We start from the raw sequence: 21,582 nt of genomic DNA, 5'->3' as shown, positions 1-21,582 counted from the left end.
TTTGAATACTTTGAATATGATTTTAATTTGGAAGATATACACATACATGTAATTACTTGCATATGGTAAGAAATAATAATATGATGTAACAATGATCGATCAAAGTAGTCAAAGTCGAAATACCCAGTATTTACTAATATCCACTGCCGAAGGTACCCTCTTAACTCGGCATATTTTTTTTTTGGGGGGGGGGGGGGAGCTTATACATAATGTTTTCAAGAATCTGATATAAGATTCTAAAGTCGTCTATCTTTTATTATTTTGGTTGTTGATAAATATGCCTACAGGCCTGAATGCCTGTCGAGATGCATCAAAACGAAAGACCTTTGGAAGAAAGTGACAATGATTTAAACACTCGAAATAAGTGGAAAACGACCAGCACAAGAGTTACAGATAGAGCGTAGTAAATTCAAACTTTAGAAAACTAATCATTCGGACGAAAACTCTCAAACAGTGAGGTTCAATGTCGCAGCATCGAGTGTGAAAGCCCCGTGCAGTCGTTACGTGAAGATGTGAAAACAAGAATTTCTTTTAAAAGGAATGATCGGCAATATTGATATATTGATAGCTAGAAGCAATCAACACGATCAGTTTGATGTAAAATAATAAAAAAAAGTACTGTATTTTTACAAAATTGGAATATTTTGAATCTGCATGTACACCATAATTTCATTATTATAAACCGTCAACAAATTTAATTTTGAAATAAATTTGGGGAGAGCCGTTCGTAAACTCCTTGTCTAGTTTTATATTTTTAACGTAATTATTAAATGTTAATGTATCTTCTTCTTCTTCTTCTTCTTCTTCTTCTTCAGAATACTGAGTATAGGGTTCTTCAAAGAGCATTAACACGTATACAAAGAAAGAGTTGTATTAAAAAAAATTAATGCGAATGAAAAACATTGAATGCCATCATAACTTGCTATTGAGGTCGCTTTATAACGTAACCTTGTTTATAAATCAAGCCGTCCTCCTAGCTACTATTATGCAACATCAATAGATCGAGGTCAGTTCTAATGATTGAGGTCAGTTCATCGAGGTCAACTGCATTACTGAATGAATCTTTCGATCGAAATTCTTACGCGTGAGACAAAATGTACATTCTTTAATTAACAGGTCGAACTGTATTTTATGTATGTTTGAATGAATTGAAATAAAACTGAGTAAAATGTTATATAAATACTAAACCAAACTTCAAGTTTTTATAAGAGTTTTATTCATGCATACAACAATTATATATATATATATAATCACCAATTTCTACTCGTTTTACCATTTTTGAATGGACTATGAGTATAACATGTAGATTGCCCTGTCTTTTAAACAGACTGTTTTTGTGTACATGAAACAGGATAAAGTCTTTAAACTTTAAAAGATCACTGGGGTTTAAAAACGTAATTTATTCTTGTACAAAAGCTGCCTGCTATCCGACCCTATCTGTGAAATAAAATATTGTTTAAATTTAAAAAGAATCTTAAATTGTTAACGATAATAATGAACGGTTTTTTAAAAGTTAAAACAAAAGACCGTAAGAGTGAAAAGACTTTATAAATGACAGCGCTATTGTGATTTTAAAAATTTTGATCGAATTCAAACGCGACAGAGAATCTACCTCATTCGAAACATATAACTTGAACATGGTCGGCCATTACAGTTCCATCTCTGTGATTATTTCTCTGCTAATTGCCACATCATATGGATGTAAGTTATTAATCACTTTATCTTAATAGCAAAGTTTCTAATTCAATATCTACTTGGATTGTATATAAATTATGCAGATGACACAGTACCTATTTTGGAGAAATTTTAATTTCAAGATGTTTATTTTTTCTTTGGCAATGCACATCTGAATAGAAGAAAAAACGTATATAAAGTCGTATATTTAGAAAAGAACGGAAGAATAAGAAATAATTATTGTTCAAAATAGAGTAATATAAATTGAATTTAAACAACACAGCCACTTTCTACTTTGTAATGTTAGACTAGTACACATATCATTGCTAAAAAATCATTATACACTTATAGATAATGAGGGTTGTTAAGAATATATATATATATATATATATATATATATATATATATATATATATATATATATATATATATATATATATATATAGATAATGAGGGTTGTTAAGAATATATATATATATATATATATATATATATATATATATATATATATATATATATATATATTCTTAACAACCCTCATTATCTATAAGTGTATACGTAAGTATATATATATATATATAAAATGCTCAAAGAATGATTCCTAATTCCCTAATAAAATTATACAGCATTTACATTGAAATCGTATATCAATTTGACGTTGTTAATGCCAAATATTTAAAATTTAATCGTGCAACTAATATCTCTGCAAAAGTTATTTTTCATTAAATTCCATCTGAAAAAATTATTCAGCATTTTCATTTAAAGCTGCTTGGTCCGATTTTATATCAAATTTTATGCACGCTTTTAAACAATGGCTATGCTTAGTATATGTATAATAATAGACATTGTAGTAGTTTTACCCATCAATTATGCCAAATTTCAATGAAGAAAAATACGTACAAAATTTGCTAACAAAACAAACGACATTAAAAGGTACTGCGTTATTTCGCCTCATGTTAAATTTCACCCCTGACGACGAGACGGGTATGGTTGTATTACGACTTTGACATCGCTTTAAATAAAGGTCGAAATGATCAGACAAATTACAAATAACATGTGTACGTTTTGTTCGCTAATATTTCCAAAGTCTGCTTTCTTTACAATCGATGCATAGTATGCGGGTTGAATAACCCCAATCATTCGGGGGACGAAACCAAGCGGTTTCCTTTTCTAAACATTCCCGTGATGCATTTTGGTTTGTTTTTTCGTTTGCCCAAAGAGAAATTATTTTTGATCACTTTGAATATTTCTAACTTTGAAAGGAGACTGATTCTGCTGATGTAAATAGGAGAAAGTCCATAACTTTCTAAGATAAATGATTTGTATGGAAAAAAATTTGATACTGTAATTACAAAAAAATCGGACCAAGCAGCTTTAAATCATATCCCAAGCAACATGGTACGATAAAGAAGGCTTTATATGTGATATTGTAAGGATCCAAAACAGTATGTTACTCAACTTTGTAATTGATTATTGCAGCTTGTGGCATACACCAGATGCTTGATGTGGTAGTTTTGTATGACACATCATCAAGTCTTACATCTACCGACTTCGGTTACCAGAGAGATTTCATTTATTATTTGGGATACGATCTTTACTTGCATGCGGACCACACAAATATAGCGGGGATAGGGGTAGACAACTCATCCCATTTTGGCTGGGGTCTGCGTGACTACTTCACGACCACGGACCTCTGGTATGGATTGCTTAGTAATGCTAACCATACAGGAGGTGGGTCGGATTTATCGCCTGGCATGGACATGGCTTGGAACAACATATTGTCCTCAAACGCCAGATCTGGGTCAACACGGTGGTTGCTAGTGGTTACAAGCACGACTTTTATGTCCTCCACAACAAGTCTGGACGCCATGAAGGCAGCTGGTGTCAAAGTAGGATTCGTATCTACTCAACCTGCAACGTCTTATACAAGTTTAGCTTCCGATTCCAGATACGTTCTAGGTGGAGCGACGTGGTCCTCAATACAAACTTCAGCACCAACAGTTGCTTTTTCTATGTTTTGTCCTCCCTGTAAGTTTTTAAGACAGAAAGCAGGCACCAAGTCCATTACCTAAGAACAGAAAAAGGTCATAAAAATAATTCTGAGTATCTTCGTTTATTCTAGATATAATTTGAGAATACAAATGCTTGATAATTGATATATTGTATTTGTTATGCCTAAAGTTTAACTTCTCGTTATCAAACTACTTCTTATAAAAAGAAATTTATAAAATTTTGACACAGTCAAACAGATCATTTAACCAAATGATTCTATCAGTTTAATCAAATTTGATCTCCTTGTTTTCGCATAAAAGTCACGTCTAGGTCAATACATTTTCCCTCAACTTAGAGGATGATAAAAATAAATGCAGTTCTTTGCAGTTATGTAGATATCTGTTTAAGATATGAAGATTCTACTCTTCAATGAAATGATAGAATATCAGAATGTCTAACAGCTTATACTACTAAATTGGAAGAAATATTCAAACCATGCGCGGATCCAGAAAATTTTTCCAGGGGGGGTCCGAAGGATAATTGTGTTTGCCAGGGGGGGGGGGGGGGTCCGAGGCATATTTTCGCGATAATTTTACTATATAAATTTAATAAATTTTCATTTTCCAGGGGGGGGGGGGGGGTCGGGACCCCCCGACCCCCCCTCTAGATCCGCGCATGCAAACTAAAATAATTAATATTGATTAGCCCGCATTTCCTCTAATTTTTTATGCTTCCAATAATAAATATTTTTATTTTTAAGTATTATGAAGACATAATAAAGATATAAATTGAGAGAAAAGCTAATATATTGACCATTTGATAAGAGAGAAGAACTGATTTAAGTGATTTTTTTCACACAAATCAACGAATAGAATAGGCGCTTTAAAAAGCTTATAAATATCTATTTTGATTGACAAATCATGTTTTAAAAACATATTCTGAAACCCAATTATCATATCATTAAATAACATAAGTTTAAAAATCCAACATTATTGTTATTGTTTCAAATATGCCAAAACAGACTCATTTATCTACAGTAATTCTGTATTGCGAAACGGCGAAACGTGATATTTTCCTACGCCAATATTCCGCCAAAAATATAGTCCTTGTTAGATTCTAAACATTGATTACTATTTCTATACCAAGTTGTATGATAGTGATAAAGAAAGATAAATTTACTATTTTCATTTCCTTTCATCTTGATTTAATGGAAAATTAATCAAATTTATTTTTGACAAGTCGAAAACCAATCTTTGTCTGTTCTCAGTTAAGATCTTGACGCCATATATACAGATTTTTTAACCTTTGTTTAAATTTATGACTTTATCTGTAGCTGATATAGACATAAATATGCTTTAAAAATTAGATACTTAGTATAATTTCTCTAATTCAATTTCTTCTTTTTGTCAGATTGTGAAAGTTTTGTATTTTACTATGACCTTCCAAGCTCAATGTCTGTTACTGCCGACACCAATTCCAGTAAGTTTCTTTACAATCAATTCAAAATCATATTCATATAAAGAGGCTTAAATTTTTCGAGCTTTGCTTAAGTCATTTTTATGGCACCATTTTAAAAGCTGTTCGTTATCACCACATATCATTTTTTTCTTTGATGATTCATGCTGGATATGAAGGTAGCGACAATGCATATATTTGCTGAAGATTATGACCGATCGATGAACTGGTTAAAATTGAATCGTGTAGATTTCAGTCCTGTCAGTTTCTATGGACTGAAAATTGCAAAAAATATGGAAATTATAGAAATGAAGTGGATGTAAATATTCTTTTTTGAGAATATCAAATGCTTCAATTCAATGATATTAATATTTATGTCACATCAAAGTTTTCCCTCTGCTTCTCTACACGAACTATGTTGGAACTTGTGTTCTCATTATAGAAATTCATATACATTGATATAATATAAGATATTGATTCTTTCTAATTAGGGTATTCTATATTCATTTATAAAATTTCAATAATCCTATTTATTGGCTTTACAGATGTTGGATACTACTTAATGCAAGAGGCTATAGGAGCAAGTGCTGTAGGTCCCTACAACATCCACTGCTGCGGGGCTCTGGCATCTTTGGAGTATAAAGCCGCAACATCCGGGTCTTTTGTGTTACAGGTCTGGAGAGCTGAGTACTTGGCCTATCAAACGACAATTACTGCTAGTGGTTTGTATGAGTAATATATATCTCTCCATTTCAACTTCTCCAAATATACTTAATCGAAAAACAATGGCATGATGCATAAAAACACCCTCCAAACAATGACAATATTTATCTTGCTGATAAAGTTTAAAATTTGGCAACCGTACAACATGCTACATGAAAAGAAAAGCTCCACAAGTAATCTCTGTAAAATCACATACATATACCCTATATGGCTAAAATTCAATAAAGATTACTGTGGAATCATTAAAATTCGTTATTGGTCAATTCGTGGTATTCGTGGGTAGCCCTCCTCCACAAATTTAAATTCTCGACGAAAACATATTTTGAAAGAGTTTGTTATCGTACTTATAATAAAAACCGACAAATCCACAAAATGACATCCCCACGAATAAGCAAAAATCCCACGATCCACAAAAATTGACCCCCCACGAATTTAAATGATTGCACAGTAATGACTAATTCGTTGTACAGTTTTATCTGTGTCTTTTCTTGAACAGTGGGGTATCAAAGCTACACATTTTCACCGAAAGTGGCTATTGCAGTGAATGACGTCCTTGGATGGTCAGTTTTTTAATTAAATTTTTTGCAATGATGAGAATGTTTTTCTCTTTGAATATTCTTATATTGATTGATTAATAACCATTGATTCAATATTCTGCAAAGTATAACAACACTGACAAACCAATATATACGAAACAAAGCCTAAATCAGTAAACGTATTTCTTTAAGGTACTCGGCCGGGGTGAATCCTATCGGGATAGCGGCTAACTGCTCAGGAGAACTTTGTCAAAAAGAGATACGACGGGTAACCGATATGGGGTCGTTGGCAGTCGGAGACTATTACGGCTGGTCCTCAGCGTATGCGATGCCAGATACAGCTTTTGCGATCAAGTTTACGATGGTTAACGGTGAACACAAAGATCATTTCTTATATTTTTATTCTTTATTCGTGATGGTTTCTAAACTCATATTTTAGAAAAAAAATATTTATGTAAATTAATATTATTTTTGTTTTTTAGAGTTTTTGGTTTGAGCAAGCTTTTTTGTCATTTTATTTGTACAGTTTAGCAGTTGTTGACCGCATCGACGGGTTTTTTATTACAATTACAAATAACATTCCTATAACAAATTACAGGCACAGTTCCTACCTTTTCCGGTGGAGACGCACCGGTGTCTATATCAGAGAGTCTGACCGTGGGGTCAAGTGTTGCAGTTGCTAGCCTTACCGATGACCTTGGCGAGTCACTTATGTGGTCCGATTTAGGCAGTCCTTATTTTGAATACAATCAAACTACAGGTACTTTAAAGTGAAACATATATAGTAGATTGAACAATGTTTACGCATGCACTCAAATGTATGACACTAAAACTATATCTTGTATCATTATACACTTATAATTCAAATTGATACATATCATTTGTTCCCCTTTGCAATGGTATATTTGTTAACCTTATATTTATTATAGGGTTGATCAGCTTGATGACGACACTTCCGGTCACTGGCGTAGCGACGCCGTACTTTTTATCGTTGTCAGTCTTCGACTCCTGTTTGAACACTGCCTCTGTTGCTATCAACATCACAACTGTCGTCGTGGTAAGTTACTGTGTACAGATCTGTGCTTCAGCTGCTTAAAACAAATTAACCACCAGTCTATAAGAAGGTTGTTAAAAGCTATGATATAGCAAAGAAAATTCCCATACAATTTTAAAAGTAGAAAATTTTCTTATATCTTTATAGAGAACTCTTTTTTTTCAAGGAGATTGAAATAGTCTAAATTTACCACGACCATCGGACCTTTTTAGAATATCATTCTGACAACATTTTTTCTTCGTCTGTTTTTGTCAATATAATTTTACAAACTTTTCATATTCACTTGCTATATTTTCCAAATTAATCGATTACTTTTCAAACGACACTTGCATTACCCTTTTAGTAAGCATTCACTTTTTTCTGAGTTTCTAATTAAATTATCTCTAAAACAGTCTACAATCCTTCACACTGGTTATAAAGCAATTTTCAGTTTGTGAAAAATTTAGAAAGGAAATAGCTTGTTGACTTTTTTATGGCTTCAGCTGAAAGTTCGAAACAGATACATTTTGAATGACATTCATTGTTTCTTTTTTCTATCCTAAAGTTACTTCTGTTTTAAGCCTAACATATTTGTTTTAATTTTGTTTTGACATTCAAATTTGGAATAGCAACTTATGTTTTGAAAATATTTTATACTCAAAGAGAAGTTGCATGAATATGTAGGCTATATTAAGATGTTGTTTCTAAATAGGGAACGGTTAAATTGTTACCTGGTTAACTTTAATTGCTTTACCAAGTATTAATATAGATTTTACAGAAATAGCAATTTATTTTGTATCTTTGAAGCCTCTGGCGATCAACAATCTACCGACGGAAGTAGAACTAGGCGATGACACCAGTTCTGAGACTCTACTTATCGTCATCAATGCAACCGATCCAGCTGCAGACAGTATTTCCTGTATGTTGACTTCCATCTTGCCAGAGACAACAAATTTCAGAGTGGATGACTACTTGAATGGAAGTATGTACCATATTGTATCTTGCTATTTATTTCTGGTTTGGAAGCTTTTATCACAATTCGTTGTACAAGAAGTATTATTTTTTCAACGAAGTTAGCAAACTGTTCTGGTAGATTATATACAGATGTCAAAACACGCGTGCTCTTATTATAAGTAACGATTTAATGTTAGTATCCATCATAAGCCAGAATTGTTCACAATTTCAGTGAACCAATTTATCGACTTTGTATAGATGGCGCCTTTCCACATATAAAAGCATGACGTCACCAATGAGGTGATATCTGATGCAAAATAAATTGTTTTCTTAGCGGCAGGTGTGTTTCTGAATGTTGATGCCGAGCTTGACTTTAAAACAACGGAAGAATACAAGATATTTGTTACATGTACAGGAACTTCTTCAATGGAATCATTCCTGACAGTTAGAATCTTGGACAAATCTGTTACAACACCCTATACAGTGCCAGGTATATCCCTCAAGTTGTTCACCCTGTTGGTATCTGAATGCGAGTTTTTTTTTTCTCTTTTTCAAAAAGTTATGCTTAAGCAATACACTGAAATATCAATTTAAATGCCTTATTGATTTTTTGAAATGTAAAATATATTACAGAAAAAAAAACCAAATGATAATGTATTCACAAACTCTGCAACCAGTTACCGGATTGTTTTTGTTTAAATAGATAATACATTGAAATAAAGAAAAGCTTAGCAAATGAATAATTGCAATTTGGAGTAAGAATTGATTTCTTTTTGTAATTGGCGAAAGACATATGATAATTCAGTTAAATGTAATCATTGATTTCAGCGTGGGCGGCGGGCGCCATTGTTGTCAGCGTGGGATCGGTGGGCGTTGTCCTTGCTATGGTCTGCTTCCTCATTGTTGTCATCCTGGCAACAACAGATGAAGCTGAGGTGTTACCACCTGTAGAAGAAGACGAAAACGCCAAAAAGCCAGTGGACGATGCTGCACAGATGTACAAAAAGGTGGATAAGAAAGAGACATACCGCGAAGGATTTGGAGAATTTTGAGACTGTGTCGCACAAACCATGCTTTCAAAAACGACGTATGATCTTTTAATTTGTTGTTCACTTTCTTTTTTTGCTGCATGTATTTATGACAACTATTACTGTCTCATCTTCCATGTTGTAAAAGAATGTTGAAATTCTCACACAGATGATCAAAATAGATAAATATTGCCAACGATGTTTATATCTTACGCATAATCGATTTATAACTCTCTGCTGATTAGTCATATGGTCATATCTTTGAAACAACTTTAATGTGATAATGAGATCTATTGGCAAATCTGGATTTTATGAAAGAATTTAGTCGTTAAATAACAAATGTCTCTTGTTTCTATTTTTCCCTTGCACATATACTAGTATTCGACTGCATGATGAATCGTAGTGGTAAACAGAACTATGTTAGCTGTTCATAAAACTCTTCTATAAATTACATACTAGTTCTAATATTGATATTTCGGAATATTATTTCTACATAGATATATGTCGCCTAATGTTTTATGTTTTGTGTATGAGTTGATTTATTTTAACTGCTCATATAACTGATTAAAACTTTATTTGCTGTTTTAGTTTGTGTTTTAAGTTTTTCATTGTCTTTTAATAATCATTCAAAATTTTCTATTTTGATGCATAAACCATTTTGTCAAAACTGTGATTATAATGCAATCAATAATAATGTAACCATTTTTAGCTCTATGGAATGAAATTCAGTGGTTTATTTGCATGTAAAAATGACTACTCTCGATTTGCAAATAAATTCTATATTTATTGCACGTGAATATACTTGTATTTATTCTACGAGGTTAATTAGCGCGTTTAAGAGAAGATGTGATGCAAGTAAAGCAACGATATTGGTATTTGTAGTAAATTATCAGAAAAAGCTAGGACATAAGCTTAAGTTTAAGTTAAAATTAACGCAACTTTTCATGGAACACAAATACCATTTTTTGTAACAGTATGCGAATCTTTCTGTATTGTTGAAATTACCATTTTTAATGCTTTTTTGATTGTTGCACAGCGTATCAATTATTATGTGGTTTTTTTTATTGTCTTATAATTTTCTTAAAGGGACTTGGACACGATTTGACTTAAAATTTTCAAATTTTATTTTTCCATTTTCAATGTTTATACTGATAAATATAGAAGTTTTTAATGCTGTGTCAAAATCTGAAAGTCAAATATCAAGTTATAAGCAAGATACAGGGTTCATAGTTTTTTGTTTTGTAAACAAAGCTCGAATGTTACCATTTTTTACATATGTGTTGGACTGGTGTAAGTTTCAATCAAATGTATCTTTCTTTTGTTGAAAATAGTATTTATAAAGATATTGAGTTAGTTTGAATTGTTATTTACATGTCATTTTGTCTAAGTAATGGTAATTCTCTACATTACATTTTTTGTAAACAACTATAAGACTCGAGCTTTGTTTACATAACAACCAATTCTGACCTCTGTATCTCGCTCATAACTTGGCTTAAACATTCAATATTTTGGTCAATCATATAAAATGCTCCAGTAAATCATTTTATACATAACAAATAAAAATAAATTTTTTGATCTCAAATCGCGTCCCTTTAAGTATGTTTGAAACACAGAAAACACAATTTTAGTAAAATAATACTTTTAAAAACTCGATAAAACTGATAAAAACAGGAAAAGTTCAAATCAAACGGTCACGCGAAGTAAACATAAACATGATAATATTAGATGGTTAAACTCGTACAATACATTTAGCATAAGCGATGTATGTATATAGAAACATATTTATATTTTAAAGAACACCGTAATAACAAACAATTTTTTAGATAAAATGTGACTGTTTTATGCTGCTTCTATTGCTGAAAAAATGCAACGAAGTTAAATATCTTCGAGATTAACAAAACATAAAAGGGAATTTTAACAAGAAGATACATACTTGAAACCTGTTTTTCAGTTGATCTTATCTGCAGACGCTCTAGATAACTTTGTGTTTAAAAATAAAAATAAAATGTTTTAATAAATGATACAATACGCAAACACTTTCAATTTTGAACAACAATGGTAAGAGGTTGGAAAGTAAAAATTGTAAAGCCTCTAACATTGTTTTGAGTTTATAAAACGACGAAAGTTGTTTGAATTTAAGGGAGCATGGTTACGATTATGGTCAAATTCATTTTTCTATTTTTTGGCCGATCACAGTTGTGTCCATATGAGGCATCCGGCAAATGTTTCCACGTGCGCACACATTCCGCTTGCATAAGTAGTTCTTATAAAAACTTGAAGTTTGGTCTAGTATTTATATAACATTTTACTCAGTTTTATTTCAATTCATTTACCTTAAGAGATGCAAACATACATAAAACACAGTTCGACCTGTTAATTCAAGAATGCACATTTTGTCTCAAGCGTAAGAATTTCGATCGAAAGATTCATTCAGTAATGCAGTTGACCTCGATGAACTGACCTCAATCATAAGAAGATGCTCCATGAACTGACCTCGAGCTATTGATGTTGCATAATAGTAGCTAGGAAGACGGCTTTATTTATAAACAAGGTTACGTTATAATGCAAGTTATGATGACATTCAATGTTTTTGAGTGGCATTAAATTATTTTAATACAACTCTTTCTTTGTATACGTGTTAATGCTCTTTGAAGAGCCCTACTCAGTATTCTGAAGAAGAAGAAGATACATTAACATTTAATAATTACGTTAAAAATATAAAACTAGACAAGGAGGTTACGAACGGCTTTCCCCAAATTTATTTCAAAATTAAATTTGTTGACGGTTTATAATGATGAAATAATGGTGTACAGATTCAAAATATTCTATTTTTTGTAAAAATACAGTACTTTTTAAATTATTTTACATCAAACTGATCATGTTGATTGCTTTTAGCTATCAATACATCATTATTGCCGATCATTCCTATAAAAGGAATACTTGTTATTGTTTACAATGCTTTAGTAATGCATTTCTAGTGGTGAACAGTCGTTGAGTATTAAGAAGATACAGAGCCCTTAATTCTTTGTTAATTATATAAGGCTCGTGCCAGCCACGTTTTTGTTTGATTTTATAATTATGCCAATAAAAGTCTTATAATCTTTCCTCTCTGTCTGCTTAATCGTTTTGAACATAAATCAATAGTCTATAGCGGTTTTTGCATTTATTTTTTATCTAAACAGTAATTCACTTGTCAACATTAAAAAAATGTAAACAAAAACATTGCCTGAGTTTTGTTCACATTACAAAGAATTATAATCTCGCTCGATGTCCCATTTATAACTCGTTGACTGACACCTTAATTTTGGTTGACTAATAGAAATGCCTTATTCAAGTAATGTAAAAATTAAAACGTAAAAATTAATTTTGACCAAAATGGCGACCACGCTGCTTTAAACTCTAGAGAACCTCTCGTCGTAAGAAACCTTAATATTATTTTTATTAGAGTTGCAGTAAGTTTCATTGTAAAGATATAATACTTGCTTTCTCTTTTGTGTAAAATCAATCTAAAATTTTCTGATATAAAAAAATAAATTGTCTTTTCTGTTCTCAATCAATACCAGTCTTTCGTGTGCATTAAACGTGTTGCCTCTTCTAAAAAGAAAAGCACATATATATATATATATATATATATATATATATATATATATATATATATATATATATATATATATATATATATATATATATATATATATATATATATATATATGATAGCGTAGTAAATTCACGTACAATTGGGGCCTACCATTTGATACCTAATTCTGAAACACGATATTTTGTCAATGCTTGACAAAATTCAAAATGTTGTTTTGTTCTCTATTGATCACGAACCATTTCATTTAAATAGAAACAATCGCCACTTAAAGTGAAAAGAGATTTAAAATTGGCTTTGTTTTTTGAATTCATGTAAAATAGGTTAACTATTTGAATTGTTACGCGACCAAAATAAAAATCGACCCGATTAGAAACCAATGAGTGACAGAAGGAATTGAGAACATGGAGAAGAATTATTTATCTACCGCAGTTATATTTTCATTTTTAATGGTCAGAGCCTCAGGATGTAAGTTTTATTTTTTATTTCGATATTTTAATAATAATTTTGAAATAACTTTCCATTTTCATAACTGAAATTTGTAATATTATTTTACATACATAAGAATTAATAAATATAAAATCAACTGAATCGAATTGAAATAATAATATAGTTAGAAAGGTCAATACCAGAAAAAATCCTGGTATGATGAGATATGAACGTTTAATCTTATTATTCAGACATAATGTCTTGCTATTTACATAAACTTATTTTAATGGATTATTATAACTATTATAAATGCGCGAAAAAGAAATTATTGATTGATTCTAACAAACGTTGTACTTGGTGCTTTGTGATTCAGTTTGCGGCGTGCATCAGACGCTTGATGTGGTCATTTTATATGATGTATCTTCAAGCATGTCATCTACTGATATTGCCGATCAAGTTAGTTTCATACATAACTTGGCTGGCAACATATACTTGCACTCCGACCACACTAACATAGCAGGAATAGGAGTAGGCAATACAGCCCATTATGGCTGGGGTCTGCGGGACTACCTAACGACTGATGATCTCATGGCCCGAATGCAAAATATAACAGTGACATCTGAAGCATCTGATATATCGCCGGGCTTTGATATGGCTTGGAACAACATCTTGTCGAATAGCACGAGACCTGGGTCTACAAGATGGGTGCTTGTTTTCACAGACACAAGTTTTATGTCCAGTACAACCAGTTTGGATGCCATAAAAGCCGCTGGGATTAAAGTTGGATTTATATCAGTTTTATCAGCTACATCTTACACTAGTTATGCGTCCGATTCTAGATACATCCTTGGTGGAATCAACTGGGCCACTTTAGATTCAGATTTACCAACTGTCATTTCTATGATCTGCCCACCGTGTGAGTAATATCATAATATTCAAAAATTGATTACGCTTTCAAAGTTTTAAATTACGAATTTTTTTTACAAATCTTTACTCAATTAAACATTTTGTGAAATTGTGGACATAAAACCTTGGTTTTTACAACAGTTACATTTAACTGAATATGAAATATTTGATGTTTTTTCCTTTTTTACAGACTGTGAAAGCTTTGATTTTTATTACGAACTTCCCAACTCCATGGCTGTCATTGCCGACACAAATTCCAGTAAGTAGAGAGTGTATATTAATAATTAATTTTTAAATCGCTATTTGTAAAGAATAAAACGATGTTCGTAAACCTCAACATTTGCCCCAAATGAAAGAAAAAAATTCTAAAAAAAATTAAATGTCAGCCTAATATTCCATTGACTTATATTTTTATTAATCATTTATTGTTTGAATGGTGTATACTAAGATTTTTTATATATCAAACGAATTCTTCCTTTAAAATAAACATATCTTTTATTTAAAAAAAAAACTGGCTATTTAAGAGTTACTAGTTTTATGTCTATGAAATCGACAAATACAAATATCGAAAGCTTTTGATTTCGTATTAAAAGTGAAAAACGATGACCATATTTAAAAAATTAGTTAATGATAAAATATAACACCGAGAGTAATATAACATGTAATTGACTACCCAAATATTAACATCAATACCGCCATTTATCTCCAAATATTCATTTTACAGATGTTGGATACTATTTGATATCTGAGTCAAAAGGGCCAAGTGCTTACAATATCCACTGCTGTGGAGCCCTTTCGTCAGTAGAGTTTAAGGCAGCAACATCCGGGTCGTTTGTGTTACAGGTCTGGAGAGCCGAGTACTTGATTTATCAGACCACTATTACAGCTACAGGTTAGTGCCATTATAATTGAACTCTATACATGTTAATTTTTCGGAAGACATTTTGGACAAAAATGAACAGGCTTGTGTGAAAAAAATGAAGAAAACACCTAGAGTAAAAGACTAAAGATTAATTTCAAATTGTATTGCTACAAATAAAATGTAAATCAATGATTGTAAATTACTTACTTTTTTTACAGGAGGGTATGAAACGCATGTATTTTCACCAAAAGTGGCTATAGCTATGAGCGACATAATCGGATGGTTAGTTGCAAGGATGTGAAGTAGCTTTTAATTAGCTTAATGGTCACCATCATATTCTGTTGTACTTGTTTTCTTGATTATACTTCGTTTTAGGCAAATACATGTATACATTAACGTTTAGAATGTTTTAGGGGACCATCATTTTTGAAGAGTATTACACTTGATCTCTTGTTTATGATCATTTGCTGTCTTTCATCATTTTCTCTGTCTGAATATCTACAAATTTCGATTAAATTGACCCCATCCAAATTAGAAAGTCTAATAATGGGGTACATTCTAATTTTCAAAACTATGAAGTAAAGGAATTGCAAAATATTTTCTCAAGAGCTACCTTAAAGAACATACATGCCTGATATATACAATAAAGTATAATTTAATTTTGATTAAAGTTTAATAAGGGCATAGCGATAATCACCTTATATAAATAGTGCCTGTTTGGGAGGGTAACAGTTGAAATTGACACCCCGAGAAAACCATTGTCAACCGACGCGAAGCGGAGGTTGACAATGGTTTTCGAGGGGTGTCAATTTCAACTGTTATCCTCCCAAACAGGCACTATTTATTTTGTTATACTGAATGTCTTAATTTTTAAGAAAATTTTACTGCTTTTATATAGGAATAACGTGAATTCTACAGTGAACCGTACGCGCATAATTTTCGCGCATGTAACATTTTTTAATGTTACCCGTTGCTAAGTGCGTCGCTAACGCTGAGGGTAATAGAAAATATTATTAACTGCGTCTTAACCAATCAGATTTCAGTATTTAACATGAAAGTATAACAATATAAATTCATTATTCTCTTGAGTTTTAGTATGATATTGTCAACAGTTTTGTTAAGTAAACTTGATAAATTTAGTTATCTAAAACTTAATATTGTTGCTCAGGCGACCGATATCTATATCTAAATTTTCACTTTTAAATCATGAAAAAAGAATGATTTAGTTCTTCCACATATCTATAATAGCACTATAGATTCAAATTTATATGTTCATCTTTAAGGTATTCAGCTGGAGTGAATCCGATCGGAATGGCTACTAGCTGTGTAGGGGACCTATGTCCACAAGATATAAAGATAGTGACGGACATGGGGTCGTTGTCTGTCGGAGACTTCTACGATTGGTCTTCTGCGTCTACTATGCCGGACACAGCTTTTGCTATCAAGTTTACAATTGTCAACGGTCAGTATCGAGTTACCAGTGATGGATAACCAATTTGTTGGTGAAGTATATACGACAACGGTCGGTATCGAGTTACTAGTAATCGCTAATACAAATCTATTTTCTTTAAATAAAACATCTTTGGTCTGTTTTAATTTTGAATTATAATTTTTGTCTGGTATTGGTTGCTTAAAATTTATTTTTTGACACAAAAATGATTGAAAAGCTTACACAGGTATGTATTTCGCTCAGCACTTTCTTAAAACTAACCCCTTTTGATTATCTAAAATTTAAAAAAAAATGAAGCAATATTCAGAGGAAGATTTTTAAAAGAATGAACAATGACAATTAAAAAACTGCCAACAATCTCAAAAATCCATATAGCAAAATACAAATAAAAAGCACAGCAACGCGGACTCTAAAGCGATAGGAGTGAGATCAGGTGCCTAGGAAGAGTAATCATCCCCTGTCGACCGGTCCCACCCTTATTGTATTATACTTGTATGGCTATATAGCAGTTTTTCCCCCACGGAAAGCTGACTATATAGTGGGTTTCCCCCTTTTTATAGCAAGATTACCCCGGTCCCACCCGTCGTATGCTCACTGTATTATACTTGGCCACGCGTCTGGCAGTTTAGTATTGTTATATGTCTAACTGCTCATGAAAGGAAAGAGAAAGTACCGAGCGACAAGTATCCTCAGTGACATACTGTCCACCAGCAGAGATACATGTTCGGTCATTAAAATGAAAGTGACAATGACAAACTGACAACCGTCCCAAAAAATCCATAAACAATGTACAGAATGTATTCAAAAATAATCTCCTAAAGAAACTCTGCATCTTATTTTTCTCATTTTAGTTTTTTCTACTTTTTAAACACAGCTCAATAAAAGAATAGAAGTTGTGCATGTAATGAAAGTTCGCAATTATAAGCTTGCGATAAGTGTTAAAGATGTTTACATTATATAGACTCAAACTTTGAAATTTTATTTACATGAGATGATTTTGAATGACAGCAGATGTCAAAGGACTGTTGGAGATAGTTCTGTAGAAATAAAGAAGAGGATTAAATAATTCATGAACAGCACCATGCAAATGAGAAAGAAAGCTTGTTAACTTTAAATGATAAGAAATTTTTAAACTAGATAAGACTTCAGAGCATTATTTAAATGTGGCATGCGCATAAAAAAAATAGAAATTCAAAGCGGATCTTGGCGTAGATGTTAAGCTACTTTTTAAATGGAGGTAAGGAGAGATGGAAGTTTAGAACTTGTTGAATGTTTAAAAACATATTTATTTGTTATTTATTACAGGAACAGTTCCTACATTTTCCGGTGGTAGTTCACCCATATCGATATCAGAGAGTTTAACTGTGGGATCTAGTGTTACAGTCGTGAGCTTAACTGATGACTTTGGCGACCAGTTTATGTTTTCCGATTTAGGAAATCCTTACTTTGAGATTAATCAAACAACAGGTATTCAAAAGTGATGAAAATCGGTTATTTTTTTCAAGTTCACCCAACAAGTACTATAGCCCCAGTAAAAGGATTAAAGGATTTGTTTGTGTGTATTCTGATATGATATTTAATACAAATATCCTTTCGTTTTGCTTGTGTGTATGATACGACGTGCATATTTTTTTAATGTATAATGAAACATTTGCCTTGACTCATCTTAAATTATTTCAACATATATATTTTATAGGCTTAATCAGCTTGATGACATCACTTCCTGTCACTGGTGTAGAAACGCCGTACTTTCTGACTATGTCAGTCATGGACTCCTGTTTTAACACTGCCTCCATTGCCATCAACATCACTACTTTTGTCCAGGTAATGCAAACTTTTTCACACTGTTAGAGGGTTGGATTATCATGGCCATTTGAGGGTTTTATTTATTTTTGTTTAATTTATTTTATCTTTAGTTAGGGAATTTTGAATAAATATCAAGAAAATATTTGAATTCTAAAGGTAAAATATTAGTTTTCTTTATATACATTATGAAAGTTCATGGCAAACATTGTGCATAACTTAGAGATGACTGCTGTTAATTTGTCGACCATCCAGCTTTCTTGCAATAAACTTATTTCGAACACAATATCTACTGTTTCATCAATATATCAAGATAAATATCATCTAACGAGTATGTAAGTAGAAAAGTAAACGAATTTTTACCTCTGGAAGCCTCTAGCGATCAACAATCTGCCAACAGAAGTAGAAATTGGTGATGACGTCAGTTTTGAAACTTTACTTATCGTCATCAATGCAACCGATCCAGCTGCCGACAGCATTTCCTGTATTCTGAGTTCGATTTTACCAAATACTACAAACTTCAGATTGGATGACTACTTAAATGGAAGTATGTATGATACCGTCTCTTAATTTCATTAATGATAATGTTACTTTAAAATTGTAAAAGTTATACTCCAAATGTTGATTGAATCTTTTATATAACTGAATAAAATCGAATTGTTTAAAAAGAATGTATTGTTAGTCTTTACAATGTTGGGATGTATTATTTGCTTTTTCTATGTTTTATCACTACTGGTATTTAATATCAATCATTATGTATAGTTAGTGCATAACTAGATAATTACTATTAAACCCTATCATTTGAACTAGATAAATCTTTTACTGATACAAAGTGCTTCCATAGCTGCTGGTATGTTTCTAAATGCTGGTGCGGCGCTGGACTTTAAAACAGTTGAAGAATACAAGATATCCATTACCTGTACAGGAATGTCATCAACGGAATCATTCATGACAGTCAGAATCTTGGACAAATCTGTTACAACACCATATACAGTGCCAGGTATGATCTTCAATAATAATTTCCAAGTATAGCTTACCTGGGAAAGAAAAGAAGACACAAGATGTGTTTTGACTATAAGTTTGTATCCATGTAGGTCTGATCTTGTTGCTGTAACATTTTGAAGCATTATGTAGTCACTGTCAAAGACGGACTTTTTGATAAAAATTATGGGTATTTTGCTGATATTATAAGCTTTTTAATACTTTGTGAGTTTATATCTGGCAAATAACAAATGATAGTAATTAGTTTCATTATTAAATTAATTTTTTCGTTATCCCAAAATTTTACACAATAATTCATGTTCGATTGTAAAAAATTTCTTGACTTTCAGTAGAGCGTTTCAGTCCTGCTCTCCAACTTTGATAAGACAAATACTTTGTTTTAGCGTGGGCGGCGGGCGCCATCGTTGTTAGCGTGGGATCGGTGGGCGTTGTCCTTGCTATGGTCTGTTTCCTCATTGTTGTCATCCTGGCAACCACGGACGAAGCAGAAGTAATGCCACCTATGGAAGAAGATGAAAACGACAAAACGCCACTCGATGATGTTGCACAGATGTGTAAAATCATTGATAGATGGGAGTCTGAACAAGAGGGAGTCGGAGAAATTTGATACCTATGCGCATTTCCAAATTCCTGTCTACTTTACAGAAATATGGTACAAGGCTTATCAAATGTTTTCATTTATCATTTAAAAACATTTTGTTTATAATCTTTATGCCCACATATTTTTTTTCACACCATTTTGTTTAATGGTTTTGTGAAGATCGTGTGATTTAATATGGCATTAAATATTCATTAATAAAAATTGCGCAAGTAGGTAATTAGAGACGCGATATTATTTTTCAATATAAAAAGAACTGTTTCAAATTAACTTTTATAATATTCAAACCTGTTTTAATTATATAACAATAATGTATAATAATTTGTAGCATGAAAAATAAATATATGTTATCAAATTTCTGAAGTTTTGTTTATTCTATAAATATTGTTTAAATTGGTTATAAATCTTTGTTTTGAAAGTTTTACTTTTCGTGTGGGTATATATATAACATTGTTTTAAAACTAAAAAAAGAACGTGATAAGTAAGTCAGTTGGTCTGCAAAATTTTAATATTTTTAAAAAGCAAAACAAATTACTAGTAAATTGTAAAAGATTCCAACTCTATTATTTTTTCAGCTTGCTTGGCTTTTGTAGATGTTGTTCAAAGTGGCATGACATTCTACAAAACTACTGTCGGTAAAGTCATTCACATGAAACAAAATTATAAATACATCGACTTGTATTTATTTTTGTGTTATTGATGGAAAAACAAGTATTTTTAAATCAAAATCAATGTCTCTCGCTGTCGTAACACAGTTGTTTGATATTTTATTTCATATTTATAATAATTTAGATTTGTCATTGCATTGATTCAGCGATTTAATGATAGCCTACATTGTCAAAGTGATACAAAAACAAAATAATATAATAAAAAATATTTTAGACAGTAGATTTGAGATTGTAATAAAGTAATTTCTCATTACTGTTTATGGCAGACTAATAATAATTCGAAACCATTGAAATTAACAATAATATTTATTTCATTTTGATACCAAATACTGCTAAATGCTAAACACATAATCTTCTTTTTAAAGAACATAAAATATTGAAATTTCCCGAAAATATGCCACGTACCTCCCTAGAATGCAAAATTATCCTATGTAAAAAAGAATATGCAAGGTTAAGTTTTTGTTATTTTTCAAAGAATGCAACAGATGTAAAATAAAATATCAAATGTCATAAATATTGTATATGTAATAGCATTTACAACTAAAAATGATATGTACAACATACGAATTATTTTGACTTTTAAAGAGTGCATGGGGAAAAATCGCTTTGAATTTAAATAGGGAAAAATATCACCACTGGAATATTTGAATTTAAAACACCATAAATACACACGAAAAAAAAGAAGCTTAGTTCTGCCATGAGCAAACTGGGTAGAAGAGACAATATGTTTAATTTATTTTAAAATGTTTTGATTCATGTTGACATGATTTATTGATGCCTTCACATATGATGATTGGTTTAAAATTCTGAATAGATTTTTGACTTCTTGAACAATGCATGGACTAAAAAATCTAAAGACGATGTATCATGTTTC

General features: G+C 31.5%; 2 protein-coding genes across 3 annotated transcripts; both read left to right on the top strand.

Annotated features, from left to right (window-relative positions):
• Positions 1 to 1,594: 1,594 nt before the first annotated feature.
• LOC105347443 (uncharacterized) lies at positions 1,595 to 9,523 on the top strand. Its single transcript, XM_066071855.1, has 11 exons — positions 1,595 to 1,701; positions 3,154 to 3,702; positions 5,077 to 5,145; positions 5,667 to 5,843; positions 6,341 to 6,404; positions 6,573 to 6,751; positions 6,979 to 7,140; positions 7,310 to 7,437; positions 8,221 to 8,395; positions 8,702 to 8,857; positions 9,196 to 9,523. Exons 1-11 carry the CDS (start codon positions 1,638 to 1,640, stop codon positions 9,417 to 9,419), a joined length of 1,947 nt encoding a protein of 648 aa, XP_065927927.1. The 5' UTR covers positions 1,595 to 1,637; the 3' UTR covers positions 9,420 to 9,523.
• Positions 9,524 to 13,293: 3,770 nt separating this feature from the next.
• Positions 13,294 to 20,340, top strand: LOC109621096 (uncharacterized). Of its 2 annotated transcripts, XM_034475872.2 has the most exons (11): positions 13,298 to 13,458; positions 13,793 to 14,335; positions 14,516 to 14,584; positions 15,050 to 15,217; positions 15,406 to 15,469; positions 16,471 to 16,649; positions 17,943 to 18,104; positions 18,334 to 18,461; positions 18,813 to 18,987; positions 19,285 to 19,440; positions 19,826 to 20,337. In XM_034475872.2, exons 1-11 carry the CDS (start codon positions 13,395 to 13,397, stop codon positions 20,047 to 20,049), a joined length of 1,932 nt encoding a protein of 643 aa, XP_034331763.2. In that variant the 5' UTR covers positions 13,298 to 13,394; the 3' UTR covers positions 20,050 to 20,337. The 2 variants fall into 2 exon arrangements, with proteins under 2 accessions (XP_065927929.1, XP_034331763.2); XM_066071857.1 differs by lacking the exon at positions 17,943 to 18,104 and having other exon boundaries at positions 13,294 to 13,458; positions 19,826 to 20,340.
• The last annotated feature ends 1,242 nt before the right edge of the window (positions 20,341 to 21,582 follow it).

Source organism: Magallana gigas, chromosome 9 (genome assembly GCF_963853765.1).
Source record: "Magallana gigas chromosome 9, xbMagGiga1.1, whole genome shotgun sequence".
NCBI lineage: Eukaryota > Metazoa > Mollusca > Bivalvia > Ostreida > Ostreidae > Magallana > Magallana gigas.
This window is presented reverse-complemented; position numbering and strand designations above follow the sequence as displayed.